At 37.3% G+C, this 26,972-nt stretch overlaps 3 protein-coding genes and 1 long non-coding RNA gene across 4 annotated transcripts in view; 1 reads left to right on the plus strand and 3 right to left on the minus strand.

Moving 5' to 3' along the window:
• dhx40 (DEAH (Asp-Glu-Ala-His) box polypeptide 40) overlaps positions 1 to 3,815 on the minus strand; it is a 7,464-nt gene extending 3,649 nt beyond the window's left edge. Inside the window, exons 1-7 of the mRNA XM_016236703.1 lie at positions 3,807 to 3,815; positions 3,602 to 3,721; positions 1,994 to 2,221; positions 1,805 to 1,871; positions 532 to 663; positions 322 to 421; positions 97 to 183 (exon numbers count right to left, since the gene is read on the minus strand). Coding sequence (XP_016092189.1) covers positions 97 to 183; positions 322 to 421; positions 532 to 663; positions 1,805 to 1,871; positions 1,994 to 2,221; positions 3,602 to 3,721; positions 3,807 to 3,815 — 743 coding nt within the window. The remainder of the gene's footprint in view (positions 1 to 96; positions 184 to 321; positions 422 to 531; positions 664 to 1,804; positions 1,872 to 1,993; positions 2,222 to 3,601; positions 3,722 to 3,806) is intronic.
• A 2,429-nt stretch (positions 3,816 to 6,244) lies between these two features.
• Positions 6,245 to 6,723, minus strand: LOC107554259 (uncharacterized). The gene is made up of 4 exons (XR_001605042.1): positions 6,697 to 6,723; positions 6,530 to 6,592; positions 6,381 to 6,440; positions 6,245 to 6,292 (listed from the first exon to the last, which is right to left on the minus strand). It is a non-coding gene; the product is annotated as an uncharacterized lncRNA (long non-coding RNA).
• Positions 6,724 to 14,023: 7,300 nt separating this feature from the next.
• Positions 14,024 to 15,928, minus strand: LOC107554246 (uncharacterized). Its single transcript, XM_016236704.1, has 6 exons — positions 15,822 to 15,928; positions 15,405 to 15,734; positions 15,178 to 15,273; positions 14,992 to 15,075; positions 14,248 to 14,298; positions 14,024 to 14,138 (listed from the first exon to the last, which is right to left on the minus strand). Exons 1-6 carry the CDS (start codon positions 15,874 to 15,876, stop codon positions 14,125 to 14,127), a joined length of 630 nt encoding a protein of 209 aa, XP_016092190.1. The 5' UTR covers positions 15,877 to 15,928; the 3' UTR covers positions 14,024 to 14,124.
• Positions 15,929 to 18,368: 2,440 nt separating this feature from the next.
• The window catches only part of itgae.1 (integrin, alpha E, tandem duplicate 1), a gene marked incomplete at its 5' end in the record, with an annotated part of 14,412 nt that continues 5,808 nt past the window's right edge, over positions 18,369 to 26,972 (plus strand). Inside the window, 6 exons of the mRNA XM_016236705.1 lie at positions 18,369 to 18,481; positions 18,597 to 18,676; positions 18,805 to 18,875; positions 22,768 to 22,876; positions 22,967 to 23,017; positions 23,232 to 23,357. Coding sequence (XP_016092191.1) covers positions 18,369 to 18,481; positions 18,597 to 18,676; positions 18,805 to 18,875; positions 22,768 to 22,876; positions 22,967 to 23,017; positions 23,232 to 23,357 — 550 coding nt within the window. The remainder of the gene's footprint in view (positions 18,482 to 18,596; positions 18,677 to 18,804; positions 18,876 to 22,767; positions 22,877 to 22,966; positions 23,018 to 23,231; positions 23,358 to 26,972) is intronic.

Consider the following 26,972-nt stretch of genomic DNA (forward strand, 5'->3'; position numbering starts at 1 on the left):
ATATATATAGTATATAAAACATTATACGTAAAAAATTATTTAATAATATTAATAATAAAATAATGAATAAATTCTAGATTTTCACAGGTCACTTACTTTGATATAGGTACCACTTCCAAAATATCCAAACCAACATTTGAGTTGTGATTCAGTTGTTTCACAAATCCACTGTCAACGATATAGCTACAACACAGCCAAAAAATAAAAAATAAAAGTTACACTACAAGAGTTCCTCTGAGAATAACTACATCATTTTTGATATCTGCCATTTTACTTATTGAGGAATTGATGCTTGTTTAATATTGTACGACTCGTTTCTACCTGATTCCATCAATTGTGAGTGAAGTTGCAGCGATATTCGTCGCAACCACACACTTTCTCACACCTTTTGGTGCAGGCTGGAATATTTGCCTTTGCTGATCTGTAAAAAACATTTAAAAAAAATCATAAGACATGTATTGATCACTTTGTGATTATGCACAAAATTTCACTCTTTTAGGGCTTTTAAGACAAATCTAAAGACCGGCTGACCTGTTGGCATGGATCCATATAAAGGCAGGATTAGAAGCCCTTCAACAGTTTGGTCATGGACATCATAACGGTAGTCTAAGATCTCAGCCTTCTCAAAGAGCAAATCACAGGCTTTCTCGATTTCAGACTGTCCTGTTTAAAACACAAGCACAGAGCTATAAGCTAAAGAGGAATATTGGAAATAAAAGTATATTTATTTACCACTGAAAATCTGTTGACTACTGTTAAACAAACTAAATCCAGTAAGATTTTTCTGTCAGTAAAAAGTCTCTTATGCTTACCAAGGCTGTATTTATTTGATCAAAATACAGTAAAAACAGTAATGTTGTGAAATATGATTACAATATAAAATAACTTTCTATTTGAATATATTTTAAAATGTAATTTATTCCTGTGATGCAAAGCTGAATTTTCAGCATCATTACTCCAGTCTTCAGTGTCACATGATCCTTCAGAAATTATTCTAATATGCTGATTTGCTGCTCAAGAAACATTTCTTATTATCATCAACGCTGAAAACAGTTGTGCTGCTTAATATTTTTATGGAAAGCATGATTAAATTTTGCAAGATTCTTTGATGTATAGAAAATTTAAAAGAACAGCATTTAATTGAATTATTTTGTAACATAATACATGTCTTTACTGTCACTTTTGATCATATAATATGCCTGTGCTGAATAAAAGTATTAATTTCTTTAAAAATAAATCTTGCTGACCCCAAACTTTTGAACAGTGGTGTACTCCGCTGAACTTACCAGTCAGGAAGACCAAAATATCACCGGCTGCTTCATTTGTGTGCACATCTAAAGTCACCTTTACCACCTATGGATAACAAACAGAACATATTTACTGTCTGTGAACAGTCTTAGAGGTTTCAAACATGTTTCCCTGCAAACAGACTATTTGTAGAAAAGTTTGTAATAATGTATATTGTCCCAACACACCTCTTTGACATAGACAGAACTATCTTTGTCTTTTGGGCCAATAAGATTACAGAATTTCTCCTCGACCGGATATGTACGTCCAGGAATCGTGAATACAGGACAGTTCTCATAAAAAGAGCTGAGCTTTTCTGTTTTTTTGCAAGATTCTTTGATGTATAGAAAATTTAAAAGAACAGCATTTAATTTAATTATTTTGTAACATAATACATGTCTTTACTGTCACTTTTGATCATATAATATGCCTGTGCTGAATAAAAGTATTAATTTCTTTAAAAAAAAATCTTGCTGACCCCAAACTTTTGAACAGTGGTGTACTCCGCTGAACTTACCAGTCAGGAAGACCAAAATATCACCGGCTGCTTCATTTGTGTGCACATCTAAAGTCACCTTTACCACCTATGGATAACAAACAGAACATATTTACTGTCTGTGAACAGTCTTAGAGGATTCAAACATGTTTCCCTGCAAACAGACTATTTGTAGAAAAGTTTGTAATAATGTATATTGTCCCAACACACCTCTTTGACATAGACAGAACTATCTTTGTCTTTTGGGCCAATAAGATTACAGAATTTCTCCTCGACCGGATATGTACGTCCAGGAATCGTGAATACAGGACAGTTCTCATAAAAAGAGCTGAGCTTTTCTGTTTCTAATGTTGCTGACATCACAACCACTTTGAAGGGGGTTTTATGACCATGGGACCTTTTTGACAGAGTTTTCTTGAGTAACCCAAGCAAAACATCCTGCAAAACAAACAATTTTATTAAAGATTTAGTGAAATATCTACATACAAAACAAATAAAAAATACCACAGTATCACCTAGGTGTTTTTTAGAGCTGGGAAAATAAATCGATGCATCGCGAATCGAGAAATGATTCCGCATCGATTCTGAGATTTTCCGAATACATCGCGCGCGATTCTTTCTCGAGTCGATTCTGAGAGTAGTTTTGAACAGCAGATGGCGCTGCATGCTTTATAAACAGCCGTACTCTGCTTGTTTCCAAATCCTTACACGCACTTGAACCTAAAATAATCATTCATAAAATTCGAAAATGTTGAAGCGACTTACAAGGGTGTTCACAGTGGGCTGTGCTTACATTAATCTGGCGTCATAAAAGCATTCTGAGCCGAGGTGAAATTACAGACTGTGTCCGAAATAACTATATTTGAGGGAACAGCCATTTTTAGTGGTGTCCGAAACCATAGTGGACGTTCTCGAGTGCACTCATTCAATCCCACAATGCACTGCATAAACGCGTGTACAACTGGTGCACGCTCAACGGCTAGAGAATGCCCATGATGCACCGTGAGAGTCACGTGCCGAATAAATTCCCGCATCTCGCCAGAAGATGGCGCCCGCAGCTGAATAATCAATCCGTTCATTTTTACAAAGCGCTCATCCATGGCGTACAGCATAATGTACAACACAGGTATAAATTCATTGTAAATTGATTATTAAATTGTTTGATTAGGGTTTATACAATTTCCGTGACAGAGTTCAAGATAAATCCTTTAATCTTACTACTGGAGCTGCTAGTTTGCTAGTTTCAAATGATTAATAAACAGCAAGCACAAACTATGCAAAAGCGGCATTCCTTCCGGTGCACTCAGTGTCCGAATTCACTACTCGTTTTCATTCACTCCTTCTAGTGAACTGAACTAGTGACCTAATGTAGGGAATAGTGAAAGAGGGTATAGGGGGCGATTTCGGTCACAGCCACAGACTCAGCTGAATGCACAAGCGCTCTTCTTCATGAGCACTTGAGTGTGCGGATAAAAACTAGAGTAGAGCGCCATCTGCTGTTAAAATCTAAGCTAAGAATCGATTCCAGAGAGAATCGCGATGCATTCGGAAGAATCGATTCTGCATCGATTTATCGTCACAGCCCTAGTTTGGACATTGTTTATGGTAATACCATAGTATTATTTTAAGTACATTGGATTACCATGTTATTATTACCATCTGATTCCATCACTTTAACAAGGAACCACTGCAGTGCTTTTTTGTACAAGGAAACTACAATCAATATTTATTTATATATATATGAAATTATAACATCTTCCAAAAATTTAACTAATTTCCCAAGTAAAACCACAAATTGCAAATATATAGTCCACATACTGTATTCAGGCTCCTCTCATGTGCTTCATCCAGGATCACAATGCTGTACTGTGATAAACTGCGGTCTGCAAGAATCTCCCTCAGCATACAGCCATCTGTCATGTATTTAATCATAGTTTCCTGATATGAGAAAAAAAAGCCATTAAAAATGACACTAACTAATTACACTAAAAGCATAATTTTGGCAGAGGCTACTTGCACAAACCCAGACCATGTACCTTTAAAAATACAAATAGTATATTTTTATTCACTTGCAAAAAGCTTTTATCGCTATTTGCAGCTTTTACCAGAATAGCAAAGATGCCATTTCTCTCTAACTTAAATAGCATCTACCTTTTAGCTGCTCCCTAAAAATCACTAAATGTGTAAATCTAAAGAAAAAGTTCCCTTTTTTATTGTGGCATGATTTTTATTTGCATTTATTCCATAATGCAAAACTATTTAATTCTCAGTGCTACAATAAGAAAAAGATGATTTAAAAAAATTATATATATATATTAAATATGTTTATGCATTGTGGTAATATTTGTTGTACTGCCTTGAAATTATGCAAACTTTAGTGTCAATAACAACAATATATGGTCATATATGAAATATGATGATGATGATATTACACTACCATTCAAATGTTTGGGGTAAGTAAAATTCTTTTAATGTTATTTACACTCAAGTCAACAAGGATCACAAAATACTGTAAAACAGTAATATTGTGATACAATATAACTAACTAAATGTAATTTATTCCTGTGACGGCAAAGCTGAATTTTCAGCATCCCTTACTTCTTCAGTGTCAGTTCAGTTCAGATCTTCAGTGTCACATAATCCTTCAGAAATCCGATATTCTGAACTCTAATATATTGATTTGCAGCTCAAGAAACATTTCTGTTTTCCTGTTCAACATTCTGTTGAAAGCATGATACTTTTTTTCAAGGACCCTTGATGTATAGAACGTTCAAAAGAACAGCATTTATTTCAAATACATTTTTTTGTAAAATTATAAATTATAAATGACGCTTTTGATCCATTTTAAGCATCCTTGCTGAACAGAAGCATAAATTTCTTTCAAGAACAAATCGTACTAACCCCAAACTTCTGAACGGTAGTGTATATTATTGAAATTTCTGCATAGAATATTCCAAAACTTCAGAAAAAAAGGTACAAAAGCTGTCTCTGGAGTGGTACCTTTTCGGAACGTACTAATATATAACATTTAGGTAGTAATATGCATATTTTAGGTAGTAATATGTACATTTTAGGTAGTAATATGTACTTTTAAGGTATTTATATAGGCACCCTTTAGAAGTAAAAAAGGTACAAAAGTGTAACTAAGAGGAATAGATCCGACACACAGGAAATGAACATGCCTGTCTATTGCTGTTCATTAGTGGTCATGTTCATACATACCTGCTTTGAACAAGTACTGAGGCAGTTGAGTGGTCTTTCCGCTGCCAGTTTCACCCGTTACGATCAAGAAGGTGTTTTCCTTCACTGCCTGAATGAGTTTGTCTTTGTGCTGATAGATAGGCAGCTTTCTTGATTCATTGTGCTCTGTTTTTCTGCTCTTCTCTGATTTTGACATGTCTATGACCGTTCTGTGCCGTTTATCACTTCCTAACGTTGCTCAAATGTATTTTTCACCTCTTGCGATTTCTTAAAGCTCAGCAGAATATTAATAAGTCATAATCACACGTTATCTGGCGCAGAAGACCTTATTTCATGTTTACAAGTTGTCAGTTGGATGGTTTCCATTAGCGTTTGAACTCGTCTCTTCTTACGCACAGCTCGCGAAAACACATTAGCGCCACCTGCAGCACTGGATGACATATGACTGCTGCGGTCACTGTAGGCTTTCAATGGTGTTCACAGTAGCGGCTGTTGTGTACAAATGTGTATTCCGGTTGGAGTTCATCATATTATATATGTTCAAAATAAATACAATAAAGTATCAAATTAATTAAAACATACAGCACTTCATAACCAGATAGTTCTGTAGGCTACTTCCTGTAAACAAATGCTAATTAGGCTACCAGATGTACATTTGGACAAGTTAAAATCATTTTGATTTAAAAGAGAGAATTTTTATGACTAATTGTGTTCAGAAAACGAGTGACCTCCAGATCAAAATATCAAACAATGTATTTGCTAATTTCTGAAAACTATGTCAACAAGATATCACCATGTTTGCTGACCAACTAAAGTATCAACTGTTGTTTGTAATATGCAAAGCAAAGGAGGCAGAAGGATAATAATAATTCTGAAGCATAACATTTTCATTCAATGTTTTCTGCATGTCACTTAACAAACAGATTTTTTTAATGAAATGAATTATTCACATGAATCATTGTTAAACATCAGAATTCATTGAGATATTGAACTGTTTATAATGAAAAATGATGTTATGCAGACTGAAACATGTATTATGGATTCTGTGGAACTGACTTCTGTCGTCACAGTCTCACTTCAGTCTGCATATATTGGATTTTTAAACTGATAATCTGTCGGAGAAATGAAAGAAAACAATATCATTACACTTTTAGCTACAGTAATTGGTCTGAAAAAGTGCCATGTAATAAAGCTTCATTCATATACAAAATAAATGACATTTAATTCAGAACAATGAAAAGTAATTACTTTTTTGTTTTTTCCGTTTTTTGCCAGCATTTACTGGAATGGAGAGCTCCGCCTGGTTGACTGAAATATTTCAAACAGATGTTGAGATTATTTCCATTCTTAGCACATACAGTTAATCTGTTTTTTTCAAGCACAAATATTGTCTTACCGTAGTATGGTTTTGCATCCGAAGGATGACTTCTTGTTGGCTCGGGAACGGCTCTGAAGGCTGTTTTTTAATTTTTTTTCAAAATTAGATTTGCATAATTTATCATGTAAAGTAATATAATAAATCAAAAACAAAAAATGATGATTCACCTCTCTGAGGATGTTGCCCCGGCTGCACAGCAGAACTTTGATTTGGAGCATGTATGTCATTTTCTAGATATGAAAAAAAAATACATTTATAATTTTACACAAAATCATAGTGAAAAAAAAAATGTTGTGTTCACACAGTGAAAATAATCAAAATACATCATTCATACCATAAACAGTAGGGCCCCTCCTCACACCTTCAGAAATAAGATCAACAGACAAATAAAATGTTTATTCTGAGGCACTCTAATCAATAATACCATATCATAACATCATATATTCTTTGACCAGAAAAATTTTGGTCTGATTTTGGTCTGTTGAAATTCCAAAATGGAATGCATAGTGCGTATGAAACCAGGAACAATGTATCATATATTGACATGATTCACTTGTCCTTAGTCCCTCCCGGTTCTATTCTAATCGATGTCTGAAACTTTGTATTACCAACACTTCTTGTGTTTATTTTGCCTCTTTATAATGAATTGCTTTTTGTATTCCTCATTTGTAAGTCGCTTTGGATAAAAGCGTCTGCTAAATGAATAAATGTAATTGAAAAAAATGTAATTCAGCATTTATTTGAAAAAAAAAAAATAATAATAAAAATCTTGTGTAATGATATGAATGTCTTTATTGATCAATTGTATGCAAATAAAAGTAGTAATTTCTTTCTTTTTGTTATTTTTTAATCTTACTCTGACACTGAATACTGGAATAATGGCTAATGAAAATTTTGCTTTGCCATGAATAAATTACATTTCAAAATATTTTAAATAAACCCTTATAATATAAGTAATAATATGTATAATTATATTTTACAATATTACTGTTTTTACTGTATTTTTTATCAAATAAATGCAATTTTTCCCTCCAAGAAAACAATATGCATATTTGTTTTTTATTTATTATTGTTAAAACACATTTTCTAACTTTTTTCTCTCAAATGTTCCAAGCAGCCTTGGATTAATATTTTGTATGAAGTGCAATGACATGCATTGATTTTTAAGTGTATCTTGTGTGTTTTTCAAGACCATATGCTGGTAAGTAAAGCATTTAAGAGATGTTTCTTACCCCTCTTGTTTTTGTTTCTATGTTCACTGCTTTCAATATTCTGTGTTTCTTGAGGGGAATTACTACCTAAAAATGATTTTCATAGATGAAACTCCAGAGAAGAAGAACATCAAAGAACATCAAGCACTTATCAGGTGTGTTATACTGCGCACCTTCACTCTGTACTTCATTAACTGGATTCGATTTGGATGATGTATTTACACACTTTCCTGTCCATGAGAAGAGAATACATTTTTTTTTTAAGAATAATAAAAAAAAAAAACATTTATTTGAGTAAATACATAAATTATTTATTTTATTTATTTTATATAATAAATATAAAAATTCTGTTAAAATTATACTATCTAAAAAAAAAAAGTGTAAAGAAACAATGCTCACCACAGAATTTTGAGAACAGGCTGAATGTAATAAAAAGGAGAATAAACAATCCAGCTCCAGCTGCAAAGTAGAACCAGGGGTTTTGCTCACTGATTCCTACAAAGAAAATTACAATTATAATGTACAGTTATAATGTAACAGTTTCAAAATCATACAGTTTTGATTAATAACCATGGTGTCTGCAAAATGTACATGTATATACAATTGTCATTGTAGATATTAATGTCTGTACATGCACTTAAATACTAAATACAAAAAAAAAAAAATGTCTTCAAAATGTTTTTAAATATCTCCAAAGTTATTGCTTGGCATGTTGTCACACTACATAGGTTAAGTTGTCAAATTGGAACATGCTTTTAAACTGCATATTTCTGTGAATTAGAACATATAATTGTTAAACACAAAAAGTCATGCATCTGCGAGAATGTAAAAGGTAATGAAATAATGAAACCGTTGTTTTGTTAAATATATTGTATACATTTATTTTAACATTTGCCTGAATGCATGCTAGTGCAGTTATATATAGTATTAATGACAATAAGACCCCTGATCTTACTGTATGGACGACTTTCAATGATCTTCACCCTCCAGCATTCACTGTTCAGCTGACATAAGTAGGTATCAATGTCTGAAGACTGCAGATCATTGATGAGGATAGAGAAGTTTCCATGTTTAGAAAGAAGGGGGAAAACATTCACTCGTCCTTCTCTAGGACTTCCAAAGATGATTTTGCCATCAGTCATGATCGTTACAAGTCTGTTATTAATGGGATAGTGGCTCCAATTCACTGTCAATGTTCCATTATAATAGCTTGTATTAAAGTGACATGGGAGAAAGACTTCAGATTTCAGAGAGGCGTTGATGGTGACATCTATACATCTTGTATTCCAGCGGTCCAGAGCTTAAATTGACGGGCATAAAAACATTTATTAATACTATTATAAATAGTCAAAATTATCACAATTTATTTTGTCCCCAATATCATATAAACTATATTATAATTGACCATAAATACTGGTATTTTGAACCTACCATTTGAAGACACCAAAGCACCAAAAAATATCCAAAGACGTGAAATGTACATGATGCATGACACTCAAGATGTCAAAGTTTCAAGACCAAGAGTGTAGGCTGATGACCTTCACATGTTACTTCCTGTAAACACACACTCACAGCCTCTTACATGTGGCGGCCTGGGGCTGCGATTTCACAGCGTATAGTGACTCGTCATTTAGCTGCCTGTGACTGACATGTGATTCTCTACTGTCAGATAAGTGATGCAGCTATGACCAAACAGTGAAAAATGTAATATGTAATGCATTTGATAACATTAAAGGCTGAGGGTAGATAGAATTTCATTTGCATTAGTGTGTTTTGAGGTTGTAGAGTCAAATGCTGGGCTACTTACCTCAGTTCAAGCAACAGGTTTCCATTTTTACCACATCCTGTAGCAAAGTCAATGTGAGATCACCTCAGATTATTATATGCATGCGAATGTTATAAAACTAGTGAGTACAGTATTGCCAAACATTATTCTTGTCCAACTCACTCACAAAGCATTTAATTAGGCTGTCATACTGTTTCTTCGCTTGACAGATCCAACATATTGTTGGATAAATAAGCAATCTCTGCCTTAATTTGCATATTTTGCAAAGTTATTGCAAAAAAGTAGGTTATTCACTGAAAATCAATTTCTTGATTGTAAAAAATTACGTTTACTTACTGTTACATCAAACATGCTAATTTATTTGACTGAAAAGAAGATTTTGTTCCGGCCAAAGCAGCAGGTTTTCCCCTTTTCTGAGGTTGTATGTAACCAATACCTTTGCTTACTGCATAGTTTATTTTAAAGGGGTCATATGATGTTGCTAAAAAGAACATTATTTTGTGTATTTGGTGTAATGAAATATGTTTATGCGGTTTAAAGTAAAAAAAAACACATTATTTTCCACATACTGTACATTATTGTTTCTCCTCTATGCCCCGCCTTTTTGAAACGCATCGATTTTTACAAAGCTCATCGGTCTGAAAAATCGAGGTGTGCTGTGATTGGCCAGCTATCCAGTGCGTTGTGATTGGCCGAATACCTCAAGCGTGAGACGGAAATGTTACGCCCCTCACATACTGTTGATGCCATGTCAGGCCGGAGCGACGAGACAAAAACATTCAAACCCATTACAAACGAGGCGTTTGCTGCATCCAGTGGGGACATAATTACCGTGTCCTCTACTGGAAGGCCAAACAAAGTAGTTTCGCTTTCACAAAGAAAAACACAGCGGCCTTGCAGAACCCCCGGCTTAGCGTGAGCTGAGGCCGGGTTAGAGTGAGCTGAGGCAGCGGGGTCAAGAACGGCGTGGCCGGCGGATCCGACGAAGGAGCGGCAAGCACATGTGACGACTCCGGGCTTCGTCCACAGTGAAAGCCGATCCGGCGATCCACATCGTCCTCTTTTTGAAGACCAAACAAAGTAGTTTCGCTTTCACAACGAAGCACACAGCGTCTTCAGGACATGGCGGCAGCGGCAACAATACTACAGCGAGAATAAAAGTTACGCCTTCTTTCTTTGCGTGAACATTTGGGTGGCGTTATGCAAATCTTCCCACATAGTGATGTAGATATGTGGGGGCGTGTTAGAATGAGCCGTTTTAGGTAGGTGTGGCTGACTCTTAACTTTCATAAAGAATATCTCTTTGGATTTGAGACTTTAGTCTTTGCAACTTTACAGATCTTCTTTATGCACCAAGAGCTTGTAACACTCCAAAGAGAAAGGAAAGATTGAAATCGCATCATATGACCCCGTTAAGATCTGCTTGCAACAACCACAACATTAGCATATGTAAGTGTTGAGAATTGCTAACCAGTGTTTCCCCTAAATGGATTTAAAGTAACACTGGAGGTTCACTCTCAGAAAAAAAGGTACAAAAGCTGTCACTTGGTCGGTACCTTTTCAAAAGATTTAAGATTAATCGCAGTATGCTCCAAGTTTCAATAATGCATTCAAAGTAGTGTATTGTGCACTTTTCCCATTTAAAAGTACTGCTATATGAACAAAAGTGCAATAACATTTGGTTTGCAAACACTTTAAACAAATAAGGTGCTTTTTTACAGCAGTGTTCCTTTTGCATAGTAGCAGTTAAAATATTTATTGTAAATCTCAACTTATAACATTAATGTAATCAAATTAAATATAAAACAAGCTATTTGCCACTGCCAGTGCATTAACTTTTTATAGAAGAGATTTTATAGTTTCTCATAGAAAAACAAGTTATGCTCAGAGTCCAGAGCCTCCATCATAACATTATAACTGGCACCTTGAGACCTGCACTATAGCGGAGTGCGGCTCGGGACACTTGGGCGGATGCGGGTGCGGGCGGGTAGACACTCGTGTGTGTGGGATGCGGGAGAGAAGTTCCTTTGCAACCTTGCAGACTATTACACACAGGGGCGTAATTTCCACTGGGGACGGGGACGGGGACAGCACCCCCCCGCCAACACACACACACACTTTTCAAAATTCCATTTGGGTTCCCCACACTTTCACATTTGTTATGATTTTTTAACCGCACGCCGTCATCGCCACGGAGGGGCAGGAACGAGCAGGACGCAGACGCGCGAGTCCAGGAACGTCGCGTGCACACTCTAAAAATAGCTCACTGAAAGTTCTAATGAGCGGGTGTCGCGATTGCGGCAGTCAGCGATGAAACACCAGAAGCAGCAACAGATGACTTTAATGTCATCATGGATGAAAAGAAAGAAAGGAGATGTGAGTTGGTTGATTCAGTAAATTAGCTCAGGTCAGGATAATCATGTTATTTTTTTGCCTACATATGTTGATGCTAGCCTAACGTTGACTGAGCTAACGTGAACATACACTGTTGCTAGGTAACTTCAGAATGTTGTTAGCTAAATATTTAATGTAGAACAGTGGTTCCCAAACTGGGGTACGTGAGGCGACAGAGGGGGTACGCGAACAAAATTCTAAATTTAGTGGTGTTATGTGAACTAATCGTTCGTGAAAGTCATTGATTCAATTATTCATTCATAAATACAGCCACTTGCTTCCTTATGCCGAGTTCACACTGCACGATTTTCAAAGACGTCGCATCACTGTTGGTTTCACTCTGCACGACTATCTGAGGTAGCATTTAGTTGCTGCTGTGTTCACTCTGCACGACTATCTGAGGTAGCATTCAGTTGCTGCTGTGTTCACACTGCACGATGGAGGTTACACACTGCATGACTTTACAACAGGAAGAATCGCCGACAGCTCTGTCTGGTCCAGTGTTGCCAGGTTTTCGCTACAAAACCCACCCAATTACTACTCAAAACTAGCCTGAAATGGCCAGTTGCTTTCGAGGGGGTCCCCCAGTAAAAACCGTGTTCGGGGGTAAAATACACATTTTTTTGGCGGGGTTCTCCTGGTACAATTCACATTCCAGGGCCTAAATATCACGTTATTGAGGTTGCTTCAACCTGCTGACATAAAAAAACAACCGGCGGCAATCGCGGATTTGGCAACACTAGTCCGCAAACTACGTTTCATATAACTCCTCCCCGAACTTCCCGCTGCCCTGTATCTTGGTCTCTCATTGGCTGTAGGTCATCGCCGACAGCTCCAGATATTTAGCATGCCAAATATTTCACGGGCCATTTTTTTGGCGGGGTTCTCCTGGTACAATTCACATTCCAGGGCCTAAATATCACGTTATTGGGGTCGCTTCAACCTGCTGACATAAAAACCAACCGGCGGCAATCGCAGATTTGGCAACACTGGTCCGCAAACTAGGTTTCATATAACTCCTCCCCGAACTTCCCTCTGCCCTGTATCTTGGTCTCTCATTGGCTGTAGGTCATCGCCGATGTAGTTTTCAGTCAGAAATCATCGCACACAGAGTGATTGTGAATCGCGGACAGCTCCAGATATTTAGCATGCCAAATATTTCACGGGCATTGGCGACGTGTCGGCGATTCCCTCAGATAATTCACACTGCGTGATTGTCACTCGCGTGAACGAGCACCGATTTGCCTCCCGATTTCGGGCATTTGTCGGCGATTTCGCAAAACCTGTCAGCGAGTGAAAAATCGGGCTAAAATCGTGCAGTGTGAACTTGGCATTACTGAATGAACAAATGACTCGATGACTTACGCATTAAGACAGTGGCTTACCGCCACCTACTGGCGCTTTTTAAATTTAAAATATTATTAATATTGTATTTATAAAGATAAAAAATGCACTGGAAAGTCCATTTAGGGGGCAAATATTGTCCTTTAATGGAAAAGGTGCAGTCTAAGTGGAAGAGAGGGGGTACGCAGGTTAATGCCTCAGGGGGTACTCCACTCTAAAAAGTTTGGGAACCACTGATGTAGAACATTCTGTGTACCATGAAAATGAGTCCACATTAAACCACGCATTTTCTGTCAGCATTTTCCTACTATTCATTTTGGCAGAATTTATCATTATAATCAACTTAATTACTTCCTGGATTTTGTATCACCATAGTCCCTAAATGTATGTAAATGCAGGAAATGGGATTCCTCGGGGGTGTCCTCCCCACTTCTCAAACCAAAGTTACACCCTTGCTTGTGCCTACTTACTGAAGTAAGGCAGATAATGGAGAAAAATGATCTTTATAAAAAAAAATTTTTTTTAATTATATATATATATATATATAAATAAATTTGGCTATGTCATTCCAAAACAGATTTTTCACAGCTCCCTTCGACTTCAAATAGCCTACAGAATAAAAAATTACCTTTTTCAGAAATGGTAGACGAGGATGATTAAGAGATAGATAGTCAATATTACTCAACGTAATACTCTTTTTTTTGTTTATTTGTATTCAAATCATTTGTGCACAATATTACAAATAATGACAAAGAATTTCCAAGGAAAAGTTCATTACAATCAATGTACAATGAAGATTTTAACATAAATTTACATGTGATTTACAAAAGTATTCAGTTATCTGAGAATCAACCCATTTTAAACACAAAAAAATCAATGAATGGTAATAGAAAAACATTTCAAAACACATGAACCACATGAAAGGACAACAGTATTTACTGACAGACAAAATAACAGATTTATAATCTGAAATAGGAAATCATGATTTTTATTGTCCCCTCTTGCCGGCACCTTCTAAATTGAAGTATTATGCCTGGATGACTAAAACATATCAAACAGATATTTTGTTATTCTTTTGTTATTATAGATATTCTCAATCTTATAATTAAAAACACATTTTCCAAACATCCACATACAAATTGTGTCTTACCATAGTATACTGTAGATGTTGTAAAATCATTTGCATCTGGATTTCTGAATGCTGATTTAAAAAAAAAAAGTATTAGTTTGCTAATTTTATTATTTGAGCTTAGTTTATTGTCATACTAAACATATATCTTATTTTATAATATATGTATAATGGAAATAGAAATGGTGAATCACCTCGCTGTTGGATATTAGATGTTTGACTTGAAGAACCATGTTCTTGAAAAGCAAAATATTTATAGCACAACATTATATATTTGTTGACATTACATATTACACAAAAAATAAAATGTTTCTTTATTGACATCTCTGGTTCCATGAAGAACCTTTAACATCCAATGTCAATTCCACCTTTATAGTGGAAAATGTTTCTTTAGATTTTTAAAACTTAAGAAAAAAAATGGTTCTTTTAAGATCTGTTCACTGAAATATTCACTGTAAAAAACACTCTTAGAAACTTAGTTTTTAAGAGTGTATGTTATATTTTGATATCATATAATATAAATAACCTATTAGCAGGAATTTCAGACTGTTTTATAAGCTTTCAAACAATCAGCAGCATTCTAATTAAATTAAATTAAATATGCATTTACTTAGGTTTTGTAATCACCGCATGTAAATATAAATACATAAATGTAATATCAGCTGCCATTAAATGCCAATAATAAACCTGTTTATACTTTATTCAGAATTTAAAAAACATAAATAAATCTTAAAATCTTGAAAAATCATGTTTTACCGAAGTTACCTTCATGGTGTTCTTCATTCGTAGAGTTAGATTTGGATGATCTCATGCATTTTTCTGTCGAGGACTGCAAACGGTTTTGTAAGCCTGAATATTGTTTTACAAACAAATAAACAGGAGGATTTATTATTTGACTAATACTGGTTCATGGAATTTTGCTGTGGATATTGAATGAAAAGTACTGCTTACCAGTGCGATTGAATATAATAAATAGAAGAGTGAAAATTCCAGCTCCAGCAAAAAAGAATATCCAGGAGTTGCGATTAGAGTTCAGCTGTTCAGTTTCTGAAAAAGACAAATGATGTTGTAAAAACATGTAAAATCATCCAGCTAATTTTGTCTTACTTTATTATTTGTCTCAAATAAAATATAGGCCATTATATGATTCCTGCTAAATTTGAAAGAACTAATCTTACTTGGCAATTCCATGATCTTCACCCTCCAGCATTCACTGTTCAGTTCACAAAAGTAGGTGCCGATGTCTGAAGTCTGCAGATCATGGATGAGGATGGAAAAGTTTCCTCCTCTTGCCAGATTAGGGAAAGAGCTCACTCGCCCTTCACTAGGATTATCGAAGTAGATAATGCCATTGTTTGTGATCGTTACAAGACTAGAATGGTGGCTCCATTTTATTTTCTCTGTTTTATTGTAATGGCTTATTTTAAAGTGACATGGGAGAGAGACTTCAGATCTCAGAGAGGCTCTGATGGTAACATCTGTGCATCTTGTATGCCAGCGGTCCAGAGCTAAACAGAAGAACAGTATCAAAAATTTTACTGATCCAATCTCTCACAGGTATTGAGACAGAAGACATATTTATATCTATAACTTACTGTTTGAAGACACCAGAGCACCAAAAAATATCCAAAGCTGTGAAATGTACACCATATTTGTCAAGCAAAAATGTCAGTGCCAATCACCAAGAAATAGAAGCCTAATTCAAAGAAGTCAAATAGTCACACAAATAGTCACGCGCTATTTCCTGTAAAAGCGCATACACACACACACACACACTGCTCTTCGTGCTCTATTATGCAGTCTAGGTGTGATTTCTACAATCAAATCGTAATCCTGCAAAAGACCTGTAGTTATAGCATTCACCTTCCTGTTGTTCCAAACCTGTATGAGTCTGTTTCTTCTGGAACGCAAAAAGCGTCTGTTTAAAAAAGTGTCTCAATGTTTTGTTTTGTTTTAATTTGGTGATAGAAATGTGTGTTGATACAGTGATAGGCAGCGTTCTTCAAGATATCTTCTTTTAATGTTCCACAGAATAAATAAAGTCATATAGGTTTGGAACAACATGAGAGTGAGAAAATTATGACAGAATTTCATTTTGGGGTGTACTATCCCATTAGAAAGATAGAAATTAAAGAAAGAATGAATCAATTAATAAAACTTAAACACATATACACATATACAAAAACACAAACAAAGGCATGCAAATGTATTTGGTCAAACTGTGGTTGGAATGTGGTCACAACAGTCTCAAACACATCTCCCCTGCCCCAGTTAAAGCTAAGTTGCCTTTCTCAAGTGATTTTTTTAAAATTCATTTATTTGCAGGACCACACAAAGCATGTGATAGCTTTGAAACTAGCTAACCACAGAGTTTTCTCTAAGCACTCCCAGAGACCCAGAAACTGTGCATGTGCAAATAAGAAATCATTTCAAAATGGATCTTTTTGAAAGTTTACAAAACTTTTAATTCTCCTCTTCCTCTAATTAAATTACAGTTTGAATTGTTGGGTAGCTAGATAGCCTGTGAATAAAAGTTATTTGCAATGAACTTGTCGGGTCTCGGGTCTGATCACCTGTCTCTTGTTGTCTCTGTGTTTGTGTGTTGTGCGTGACTTGTTTTGACAGCTCGCCACGTGAGCATGTCAGCATGATCGTTGTCCCCGCCCTCCTTGTTTCACACCTGGTTCTGGTCATCTCATTAGCTTCCCCTTATAGCTCCTCGTGTTTCTCTGTATGTTGTCAGTTTGTTGTGATTATTCCTTTGCTCTGACTGTCCGTGTATTATCGCTCACCAGTTCTGTCTTGTCTCGTCCAGGCTCCAGTGCTCGTAGCAGTCTGTTTATGTGTCCCGCACCTCTCTGTGCGTTCAGGAACCGTGGGCTACCTCCGGCATCCGCCTACCCTGGGACTCCGCGGTCTAACTGGGAGGGTTATGGTCCAGAGGAGAGATCCTGGGTGCCGTCCCGGGACATTTTGGACCGTTCGTTGATCGAGGACTTCCGTCGGCGACAAGGTGGGCCTCCTCCTGGGGCGCCTGGTGGCGCTCCTGGGAGGGGGGGTACTGTTGGGTCTCGGGTCTGATCACCTGTCTCTTGTTGTCTCTGTGTTTGTGTGTTGTGCGTGACTTGTTTTGACAGCTCGCCACGTGAGCATGTCAGCATGAACGTTGTCCCCGCCCTCCTTGTTTCACACCTGGTTCTGGTCATCTCATTAGCTACGAACTGTCCGCGAAGGCGCTTACTGCCCGCGGTGATAATCTTTGCACAATAAAGCACCTGTTGAACCCGCACCTGAATCCAGCCTCGTTGTACCTAACAGAACTGTTGTTAACAAATAATTACATTATATTTTAATATAGTAGACATATTATACACATTATTAACTATAGCAAACATAACATTTCAGTATATTATATTAAACTATAATGTTTTGTAACAAGTGCCAGAAATATACCTTTAGTGTGAAAACCTACCCCTACCACTCAAATTAGAAGACATTATTATAAACTAACCGTTGTGAATCGGGCTAAAGTAAGGCGATAGTTTCGAACACTGGCTGGTAATGTACTTGCTCAAATATTGATTTCGGACTGCAGCTTTAAGTAAAATCTAACTGATTTGCATGGGTTGTATTTACAACCCTCCAGAGTAATTTTTCAATGTGTAGGATATACTTAACATTATTTCAATGGTTTTACAGTTTTAACAACAAAATAATAAAAAAATGTTGTATAATAAGCTAATAATTTTAAATTCAGCTTCATTGTAGAGAAAAAGTGCTGTGTCTGAAGTGTGTGGAGGGGGCGGTTTTAACAGTCAGCAGCAGCTGTGTGATGTTCTACTTTTTCAAGACCACAACGAGCTGCTTTCTGTCTCATATGTGCCGATATGTTTTTTTGGTGTGGAGTCTATCAAATTCACAAAATGTACAGAGGACTGCTATTTATGATTGGAATGTATTTATTTACATTATTTACAATTAATGTTTTTAATGATTTTATAAAGTTTATTTGAGTTTGGGCATGTTTTAATCTCTTATTTATTTGAATCTGAAAATATATGGGCAAAAGTAAACAACATTATTAAAAAAATTAATCCTATTACTTTGTCCCTGTGATGTGAAATTATGTGGCCTGAATTATTTATGTTACAGTGATATACAGTGTGACCGGGTTCAACATTCAACATTCTCCCGTGAAGCATTTTACAAATGATGATCCACTCTTTGGGCAAAATGCTATTCAATCAACAGATGGGTTGGTCATTTATGAGAGGCATTTTTTTTTGTAGAATTCAAAAGAGAGAAAGAGAGATCGTCGTAAAGAACATTTATTGATCTATTTTTTTTTAAATTGTCTTATCACGTTTTAGAATTTTTGTTCCTTCCCCAACAAATGGAAAATGTTTCAACTGCACTCTAGAGAATGAATGTACTGAAGTAAATTTTGATGGTAAGTTTGTCTGTCTTTTCGTAATGAAGATTATTCTGGAAACGTTAATTTCATAAAAATGCCCTCACTAATTTACACAAATACTTTTCCACTGTAAAAATCTTATTACATCAAAATTTCTTTTAAAGATGAAAAACCTAAAGGTCTGAGACCAGTAGCATCAGTATCTAGTCTGACAGCCAAAGAGGAACAACTTGTTGTGGTATGTATAAAGATGTATAAACAGTCACACAGCATCTTTACAGTAGATTTGATCATTTTAAGATTTAAAGTGCCCCTATTATGGATTTTTCCTACAATGTTTTAAATATGAAAGTGCACCGTGTATAAAGTTATTGTCTCTCAAATGAAAGAGTCGAGTCATTTAAATGAATCGTTTTTAAAACGAATCCCAAGCCGTTTCATGTTGATGTCAACATGAAACATTAGCATACTGCCCGCCCACTTGTTGCGTGCACAGACCCGGGAAAACTTGAATCTCACACCTCACACGTCCTAAAAAGTGAAGTCAAAACGTTTCACCGGCTAATGGCTGGCTGCAGTAGGTAATTAATCCCACCCTCTCCATGTAAATTAGGGGTGTCTAACTCATTGTAGGTTTAGGGCTAGATCGGAGGAAATGTCCCCTTGTGTGTGGCCGAATTACATTTTGTTAAACCTTAGTTTGCTCGCAATTACATTAATATTAACCATACAAACTATAATATAATTTACAAGAAGACTAGGAAATGCTCCAGTTACTAATGTACTGTAACCTCGGTTCCGTGAGATAAGGGAACAAGCATTGCATTACGGGGTAAACTCCTGTTTACTCTGATTCTGAAGTCTGATTTGTTTAAGTTCGTGTAGCTGCACGAACCAATGGCGCGTCAACCCACCAAAAGGGGTGGAGCTGACTTCTATATAAGTCGGCTCTGAGTGCCATTTCGTCAGAATTTTTCAAATGATAGTGACAGTCATTGACTCTCGTGCAGCCTTATACTATGGCAGCTTACACAATGCTTGTTCCCTTATCTCAAGGAACCGAGGTTACGTTAGTAACAAGAGCATTCCCTTTCGAATGTTCTCTCCTGTTGCGTTACATGCTAATGGGGAACGCATCCAATAGAGCCATGCTATAAACAAGTGCAGAACAAAGTCGCTCTGCGAGCCCAGCCATGGAGCACCTGTACTGAGGGCTCCTGTAAGCATGAGCTAATAATGAGACCCAAGACTGAGCACTACATAACAAAACCTTCTCCACTTACAGAGGGGATTAGGTTAACTTAAGTGGACAAAATCCATGCCTGCAAGGCAGGGACGTCCAAATTATAAAACCTAGTGATGCAGACAATCAGTTGGCGGCCGCACAGATATCCCCAATAGAAATCCCGCTGGACCAAGCCCAGATGGAGGCCATTCCCCTACTGGAGTGGGCTCTCACTCCTATAGGACACTGTAAGCCTGTGAGGCATATGCCAGGACTATAGCATCCACTATCCAGCGAGATAACCAGCGACCCTTTAGAGTGGCCTCCGAAGCACACAAAAAGCTGCTCTGAGTGCCGAAATGCCGCGGTGCAGCCTTATAGCATGGCAGCTTACACAATGCTTGTTCCCTTATCTCAAGGAACCGAGGTTACATTAGTAACAAGAGCATTCCCTTTCGAATGTTTTCTCCTGTTGTGTTACATGCTAATGGGGAACGCATCCAATAGCGCCATGCTATATCTCACTCCTATAGGACGAATCGTCACTCCAATCGTCGAAGTAATTCAAGATGCGGATTCCCATCTGCCTCAGAGGCAGAGGCACCCCCTCGAACACGATTCTCAAGAACGCTCTGTGATAAGGGGCTATCTGGATGCGATAGTAAGCGTCTTTCAGATTCACTGATAAAAACCACTCCCAGGGGCATATTTGTGCGAGGATCTGTTTCAAAGTCAGCATCTTGAATGGCCATTTCATAAGCGAGTGGTTCAGATGCTTGAGATCGAGGATGGGCCTGAGCCTGGCATCTTTCTTGGGAGTGAGGAAGTAATGAAAAGCCTGACTCGCTGTTCGTTAGAGGAACCGTTTCCATGGCTCCTTTTGCAAGCCGACTTTGCACTTCTGACCAGAGAACATGGGCATCGTTGCCCCGTATTGAAGATTGAATAATACCTCTGAAGTGAGGTGGCCTGCAAGCGAACTGGAGTGAGTAACCTCATTCTATGGTTTTTAGAACCCAACTTGACGGTATATACCGTTACCGTGGAATAAAATGTCTTATCATTAGAGATTTTGCTATATCGTGTATTCCGCGGTATGCAAATATATCTGTGTAACATAGTACTTCTTAAAAGTTATATACACCTTGGAGTGACAAGGAAATATGCATGAATGAGAAAATAAAGAGTGGGACGCACTTGATGGTTATTAAGTGCAATAAGCAGTGAAAAAGAACTCAATCCGCTGCTCGCGCTGACTGACACACAGCCGAAGCGCGCGCACTGAAAGCCCCTCTCTCAGCATGTGATCGCAAAAACAGATCTCTTTCATGCTTGAATAGTCAAATACGCAAAAATAGAGAACACTGTGACCAAAATGTAATTAATTTAATACTAATATTTGTTACTTGTTTGTTGCACTGTTGTATAAAATCAATGCATTTGCGATCACGCTGATATTCGGGAAATCAACACTGAGATAAAACTATATCAGGACATAAATATAAAAACAAGAACTCTTACAGGGCATTTTTGCCTCCTTATTTCGAATTATATTATAACTGCATTCTAATAGCTTTCATTCAGCAGTAAAACTCTCAGGATATGTTTTTGTTTTTTGCAAAGTAAGTTACATAATGTCAGCTCACACATTGTTAAAACAACAATTACTTTATTATAGTAAATGATAAATATGGCACACCCCTAGCTCATTTATTTTTTCCATCCTAGCCTGTCCAGCGCGTATCATAGTGTCATTTAATATCACACACTTTTACCACAGCCACTGGTTGTGATTAAACACACCGGTGGGTGTTAGTCTCAGAACAAATACCTTCCAGGTCAAATTTCTTTTTTTGGACATTTTTAAAATCACAAGTAACTTGCCACACAAGCATTTGCAAAGCAGCTATCATCAAATCTCTGGCAATTTTCAGATTCTGGCGGGTTGTGTCTAGAAGGGATACAGCTACGGCCCTTAAGGGATGCAAAATCTTTCCATTAATATCAATAAATTAAATTTGCTACCTATTAGATTGTGTTTTATTAACATCTACACCTACCCCAACCCTAAACCTTACAATAATGCAAATACAGTAATTAATTGTTGTTGTTCAGCGTGACAAAAATGACCCAATATTGATGTGCATACCCAGTAGGACAATCTGGGCGTAGTTGTATCCCTGATAGCCCCAACCATTCTGGCGCCGCTTTATAACATGCATGTGTGTTAGGTGTCCCGAGGCGTAACATCAATGCAAATGAATTAGCAATTTGTTCCACTTTAAATTAAAGATAAATTATTGTAGCGAAAACACTTGGCACACATATTGTCATGATTGTGTGCTTCCAATTGGGCCTGTGGGAGTTTGGGTGGGACTTTGATATCGCAGCTCCAGCTCACAATCATGGAGACTCAGGCTCCAAATGAGCAAGTCATCAGCACAGGATGACAGTCACCTGGGACATTTTGGCTTCACTTTTCTGCAGCGGAAGGAAGTGGAGAAGTGTCATCCATTTTTTCTTACAGTCTATATAAATGATGTCCTCTATCGGTAGGGAATAGCAATATGGCTGCTCAAACATTTCCTGTGGCTTCAACACTTAATGACAGTCTAGAATGCAGTGAGCAATTCAGTCATTTATAGAGATCATTGATTTCCACTCAAAACCATAGCGACAGCACTTCCCCATTGAAAACTTGTTTTTAAAATAACACTGTACTCTTAGTTAAGTCTCAATCAGTGTGAATCTGTCTTTGTGAGTTAATAAAATCTGCTACAAACTCTCATTAATATAGGCCATTAACATTTATTTGAAGAAAATGATAGTTGAATATGAAAGAGAATGACTTTGGTGAAGATAAAACTAAATATTTAGATTTGTGTCTATTTTTTCTCTCAAGATGTGTAACCAAATTTGCATAAAGAAGTCAGTAAATGAGGATTTGAATGGAGATTGCAAACTGATGGTAAATCCCACTGGGAAAGTCGAACTGAATCATGCCGAATTAGGTAAGATTGGATGATTTATAATGGTATTTCAAATGGAATTTCAAACAGATGAAATCCTACCCTGATTTTCCTAAATCTTTTTAATCTCAGTCAACAACAACAACAACAACAATCATTATCAAGGTCGATGGATTGGTCAAGGTGAGCCCACCTGAGAGAAAATGAAATAAACTGTTATCTTATTTGGACTCTTTTAAAGAATCTGGCAGACAGTGACACAAAAGATAAAGTTAAGGATTATGATGGTACTAATCTTTGTTTAGCCTTTAAAATAAATTATTTCATTACATCAAGCTGGTGGCGTTGTACAACAAAGAAAAAACAAGAAACCATAATTTCTGTGCATATTTTGTAGATGCTGGGACAGAGATTGCTTTTGTGCTGGACGGCTCTGGTAGCATTCAACCTGATGACTTTCAGAGAGCCAAAGACTTCATCTACAATGTCATGTCCAATGTTTGGAACACATGTTTCGATGCAAGTATATACTTAAGCATTTTAATGAGACACATTTATAGCCATTTTTGTTTTTAAGCTAAGTTGTTTTAAGTTTGTTTATAAGTTTTATATAACTCAATGAACTCAATTTATCAGAAATGAGGGGAAAGTTGGAGGATGTGGAAGATGACAAATAGCAAAATAATAGTATTAATTAGTAATAGTAGCAATAATAACAATAAACTCATTCATCAGGAACCGGGGGGAGGTTGGAGGATCAGGAAGAGGACAAATAGTAATAATAATAATAATGGTAGTAGTAGTAATAATAACGGCACCAATAACAATAATAATAATAAAGCTATAAATAGTGAGATATTGAAAGGCTGCCTCTGGGCCCTCCATGAGCACAGCATAAGTTGGGCCCCAGCCTATGTCACCCTACGACGGGCCATCAAGGAGAGGTGCTGTGGGGCACAGGGCCCAAAGTCCCACCCCTGGCCGTCAATGCCATGCTTACCCTATATATAATTGATGCATTTATTATTAATTTTGTTATAGATGTATATGTGTGTGTCAACTAGTGTGAGATGCATTAAAAAAGCATGACGTGCAGCGTGGAACCAGCCCAGTACAAAGCCCAGGCCCCCATGCTCACGTCACACTTACCCTGTGTGTGTGTTATATACATACATACACATACACACATACATATACATATACACACACACACACACACGTATGAAGTTTTTTTTTTTTACACTTTCCCTTGCTTATGTTCCAATAAATGCATGCAAATCATCTAATATGTGAGGCATTAAAAAAAAAAGCATGTAGTGCTAAACCAGCCAGAGGCAAGAAGTCCAGGGCAAAGCTGGTACTTATTTGAAATAAGAAAATAGTCTATTGTGGAGTAAGAATGAAAAGATAAAGAGTAACAAGAGAATTCTTTCTTTGTTAGATTTTGAAACCTCCAGATATCATTTAAATTAAGGTCCTTTTTGTACTGATTAATTATATTCCTACTCTGTGAATGTGAAGCGTCAATACCTGTGGACCGGTCCAAATGAGGATCTAAGGTACAATTAAAGTCACCACCAACTATTAAGTTACCCTGAAGAGAGGACAAGGTTAATAATAGATTATGAAAAAATGTTGGTTCATCTGTATTCAGACCGTAAACATTCACAAGATTACAATATTAATTGAACATCCTACCAGTGATAACATAGCTACCCGATGGATCATGAAAAGTTTTAATACATAAAATGGGACTGATTTATGTATCAGCACAGCTACCCCTCTTGAATGTGAACCATATGATGCTGTGTGGCAGAAGGAGCAAATGACAGAAACAGTGGGTGTGGCCTCAGGCCTTGGAGAGGATTTTATTTAACAGAAAATAAACAATATATGTCCAAAATGGGGAATAAAGTGTCCAAAGGGGAAGGAAGGGCTGTTGTGCTGGGGAATCATGAAGGAAGGGCAGTGTTCCAAAAGGAAGGGTCCAGGTTAGGGGCGGAGTCTCTATGGTCCGGGGCGCGAGGGGCAGCAGCTTCTTCACAGCGGCTCATCTTCCCTGGCCCACGGCGCTTGAGGGGATTATTGGCCTGGCATCCTAGTGTCATCCATTCTAGCGTCACGGATGCATCTCCATTTCAGACCACAGGTGCGGCAGCTCGCATCTCTGGCAGCGTGGGAGTCCCTCCACGCTCTCTTCCTGGACCCACGAGGACACCAGCATGCATGCACAGGGGAAGAGACTGGTCTCTTGAGGAGAGGTGCGCTCAGCATTTAACAGCGGTGATGATGAGGCTCCATTTATTTCAGGTGTGCCTCATCAGACGCCACCAGCCCTGACTGTTTCTGCGCCCCTCCTCTCTCACACACCCACTCCTGTCATGAACCTGGTGAAGGGCGGAGATTAAGGGGCAGGGTGATGATGATAATTAGAGGGGGAGGCAGCCAATCCATCACAGCTGCTATAACCTGTCCTGGCTATCGTTTACATAGTTTAATGACCTTGTCTGGCAATAAATGTGTTTCTTGCAGGAACAATATTCAGCAACCCGACATAACCGGAAGTCCCTAACGCATATTTACATTTACATTAATTCATTTAGCAGATGCTTTTATCCAAAGTGACGTACAATTGAGGAATACAGCAAGCAATTCATCACAGGAAATGCTCGCGATCACAAAATCACATTTAGTATGTTCATAATCGCGATCATGAACAAGCAAAACACATACATACAGAACGAAGGAAAGTCAGGAGAGAGAAGAACAAAAGAATGGCAGTATTTAGCATCACATCACCACAACCTAATGAGAATCATCAGAGAATCATAAATCACCTTGATAAAGGGGCCCAAACCTAGAAACGCATCTAAATAGTTGGAAAACGGTTACTTACGTTGGCTTGTTGCTGAACAAGAGTCCGGATGCGGTAGACAACAGAGATTTTTGATGAGTTCATTAGGAGTGAGCTGGAGGGTTGCGTCAGGTTCTTCTGAAGATTAGAGAGTCCACAGCGAGTTGACAAAGTTTCTTGAAGGTAAAACTGCATCTACCTAAGTGCATCTATCTAAGCATCTACCAATCACACCCATCTTTGGCAGACTGACCAATGTAGAGGTGTGAATTTTAAGCAGGGAGAGGTTCCTTTGTCTCATGTGACAACTTATTTGCATGGTTTATGGTGGTCTGGAGGGTTTGTCCAATATTAAGTCAAAGTATACACTATTAATCCGGAAATCAGAAGACGGCCATTTTGATACCTGGCATGCCAGGGATTGGGAAACATTAAGGCAGTGATATCTTCATACATCTTGATCAAACCTTTTAGAACTTTACTACATTACTACACAGTTATAACTTAGCTACTATAACCTAGGATCATGCATACAACACAGGAATACACTATATACACTATGGGACAGTTTGATCATGGATAGATGTAGCCAATGTCCTTTCCTATGTGTATTGTGGACTATCGACATCTGTGCCATATGAGTGGTGGCCAAATGGTTATAGGGGAATCGTGAAAAATGTAGTTACGCTAGTTGCGTCGCTACTTGTAGCTAGCTACTCCCCAACACTGGTCTTTATACAGTGTGTGCATATATATATATATATATATATATATATATATATATTTATATATACAGTATATATACACACAGAGAGAGAGAGAGTGTATCAGTGCCCATGATCTCCACCAGAGGGCACTCCATCCTTGACTTTTGCCATTCACTCAGGACTTAATTTCCCACAATTCTTTGTCTGCTGACTTATCAGCAGTCGTTACCAGATCACAGCTGCCTCACATTAAAAGGACTATAAAAGATCCACTCAGACACTTCGCTGATGGTTGTTAGCCTGTAACGTTCCCGTGTTCTCCTGTGTTACCCTTGTCCCTTGTTGCCTTGCTTCGTGTTTTGATCTTGGACTGTTTCCTTGTTTTTGATTGTTTGCTGCCTGCCCTGACCATTGCCTGTGTATTGGATTTTACTGTTTTGCCATTGTTTGACCCTGCCTGTCTGACTACGTTTTGAATAAAGTCTTGCATGTGGATCCTCTACTCCATTGTCACGACGTTACAATATATGTATGTGTGTGTGCATATATATATATATATATATATATATATATATAT

Source organism: Sinocyclocheilus grahami, unplaced genomic scaffold (assembly GCF_001515645.1).
Source record: "Sinocyclocheilus grahami isolate Dianchi unplaced genomic scaffold, SAMN03320097.WGS_v1.1 scaffold496.1, whole genome shotgun sequence".
NCBI lineage: Eukaryota > Metazoa > Chordata > Actinopteri > Cypriniformes > Cyprinidae > Sinocyclocheilus > Sinocyclocheilus grahami.

Coding starts and splice junctions, on each gene's coding strand:
- LOC107554246 (XM_016236704.1), bottom strand. CDS start 15,876: ATGGTGTACATTTCACAGCTTTGGATATTTTTTGGTGCTCTGGTGTCT. Junction 15,274..15,404: donor GAAGATCATGGAATTGCCAA/GTAAGATTAGTT, acceptor TGTCTTTTTCAG/AAACTGAACAGCTGAACTCT. Junction 14,299..14,991: donor GAATGAAGAACACCATGAAG/GTAACTTCGGTA, acceptor TTTTTAAATCAG/CATTCAGAAATCCAGATGCA.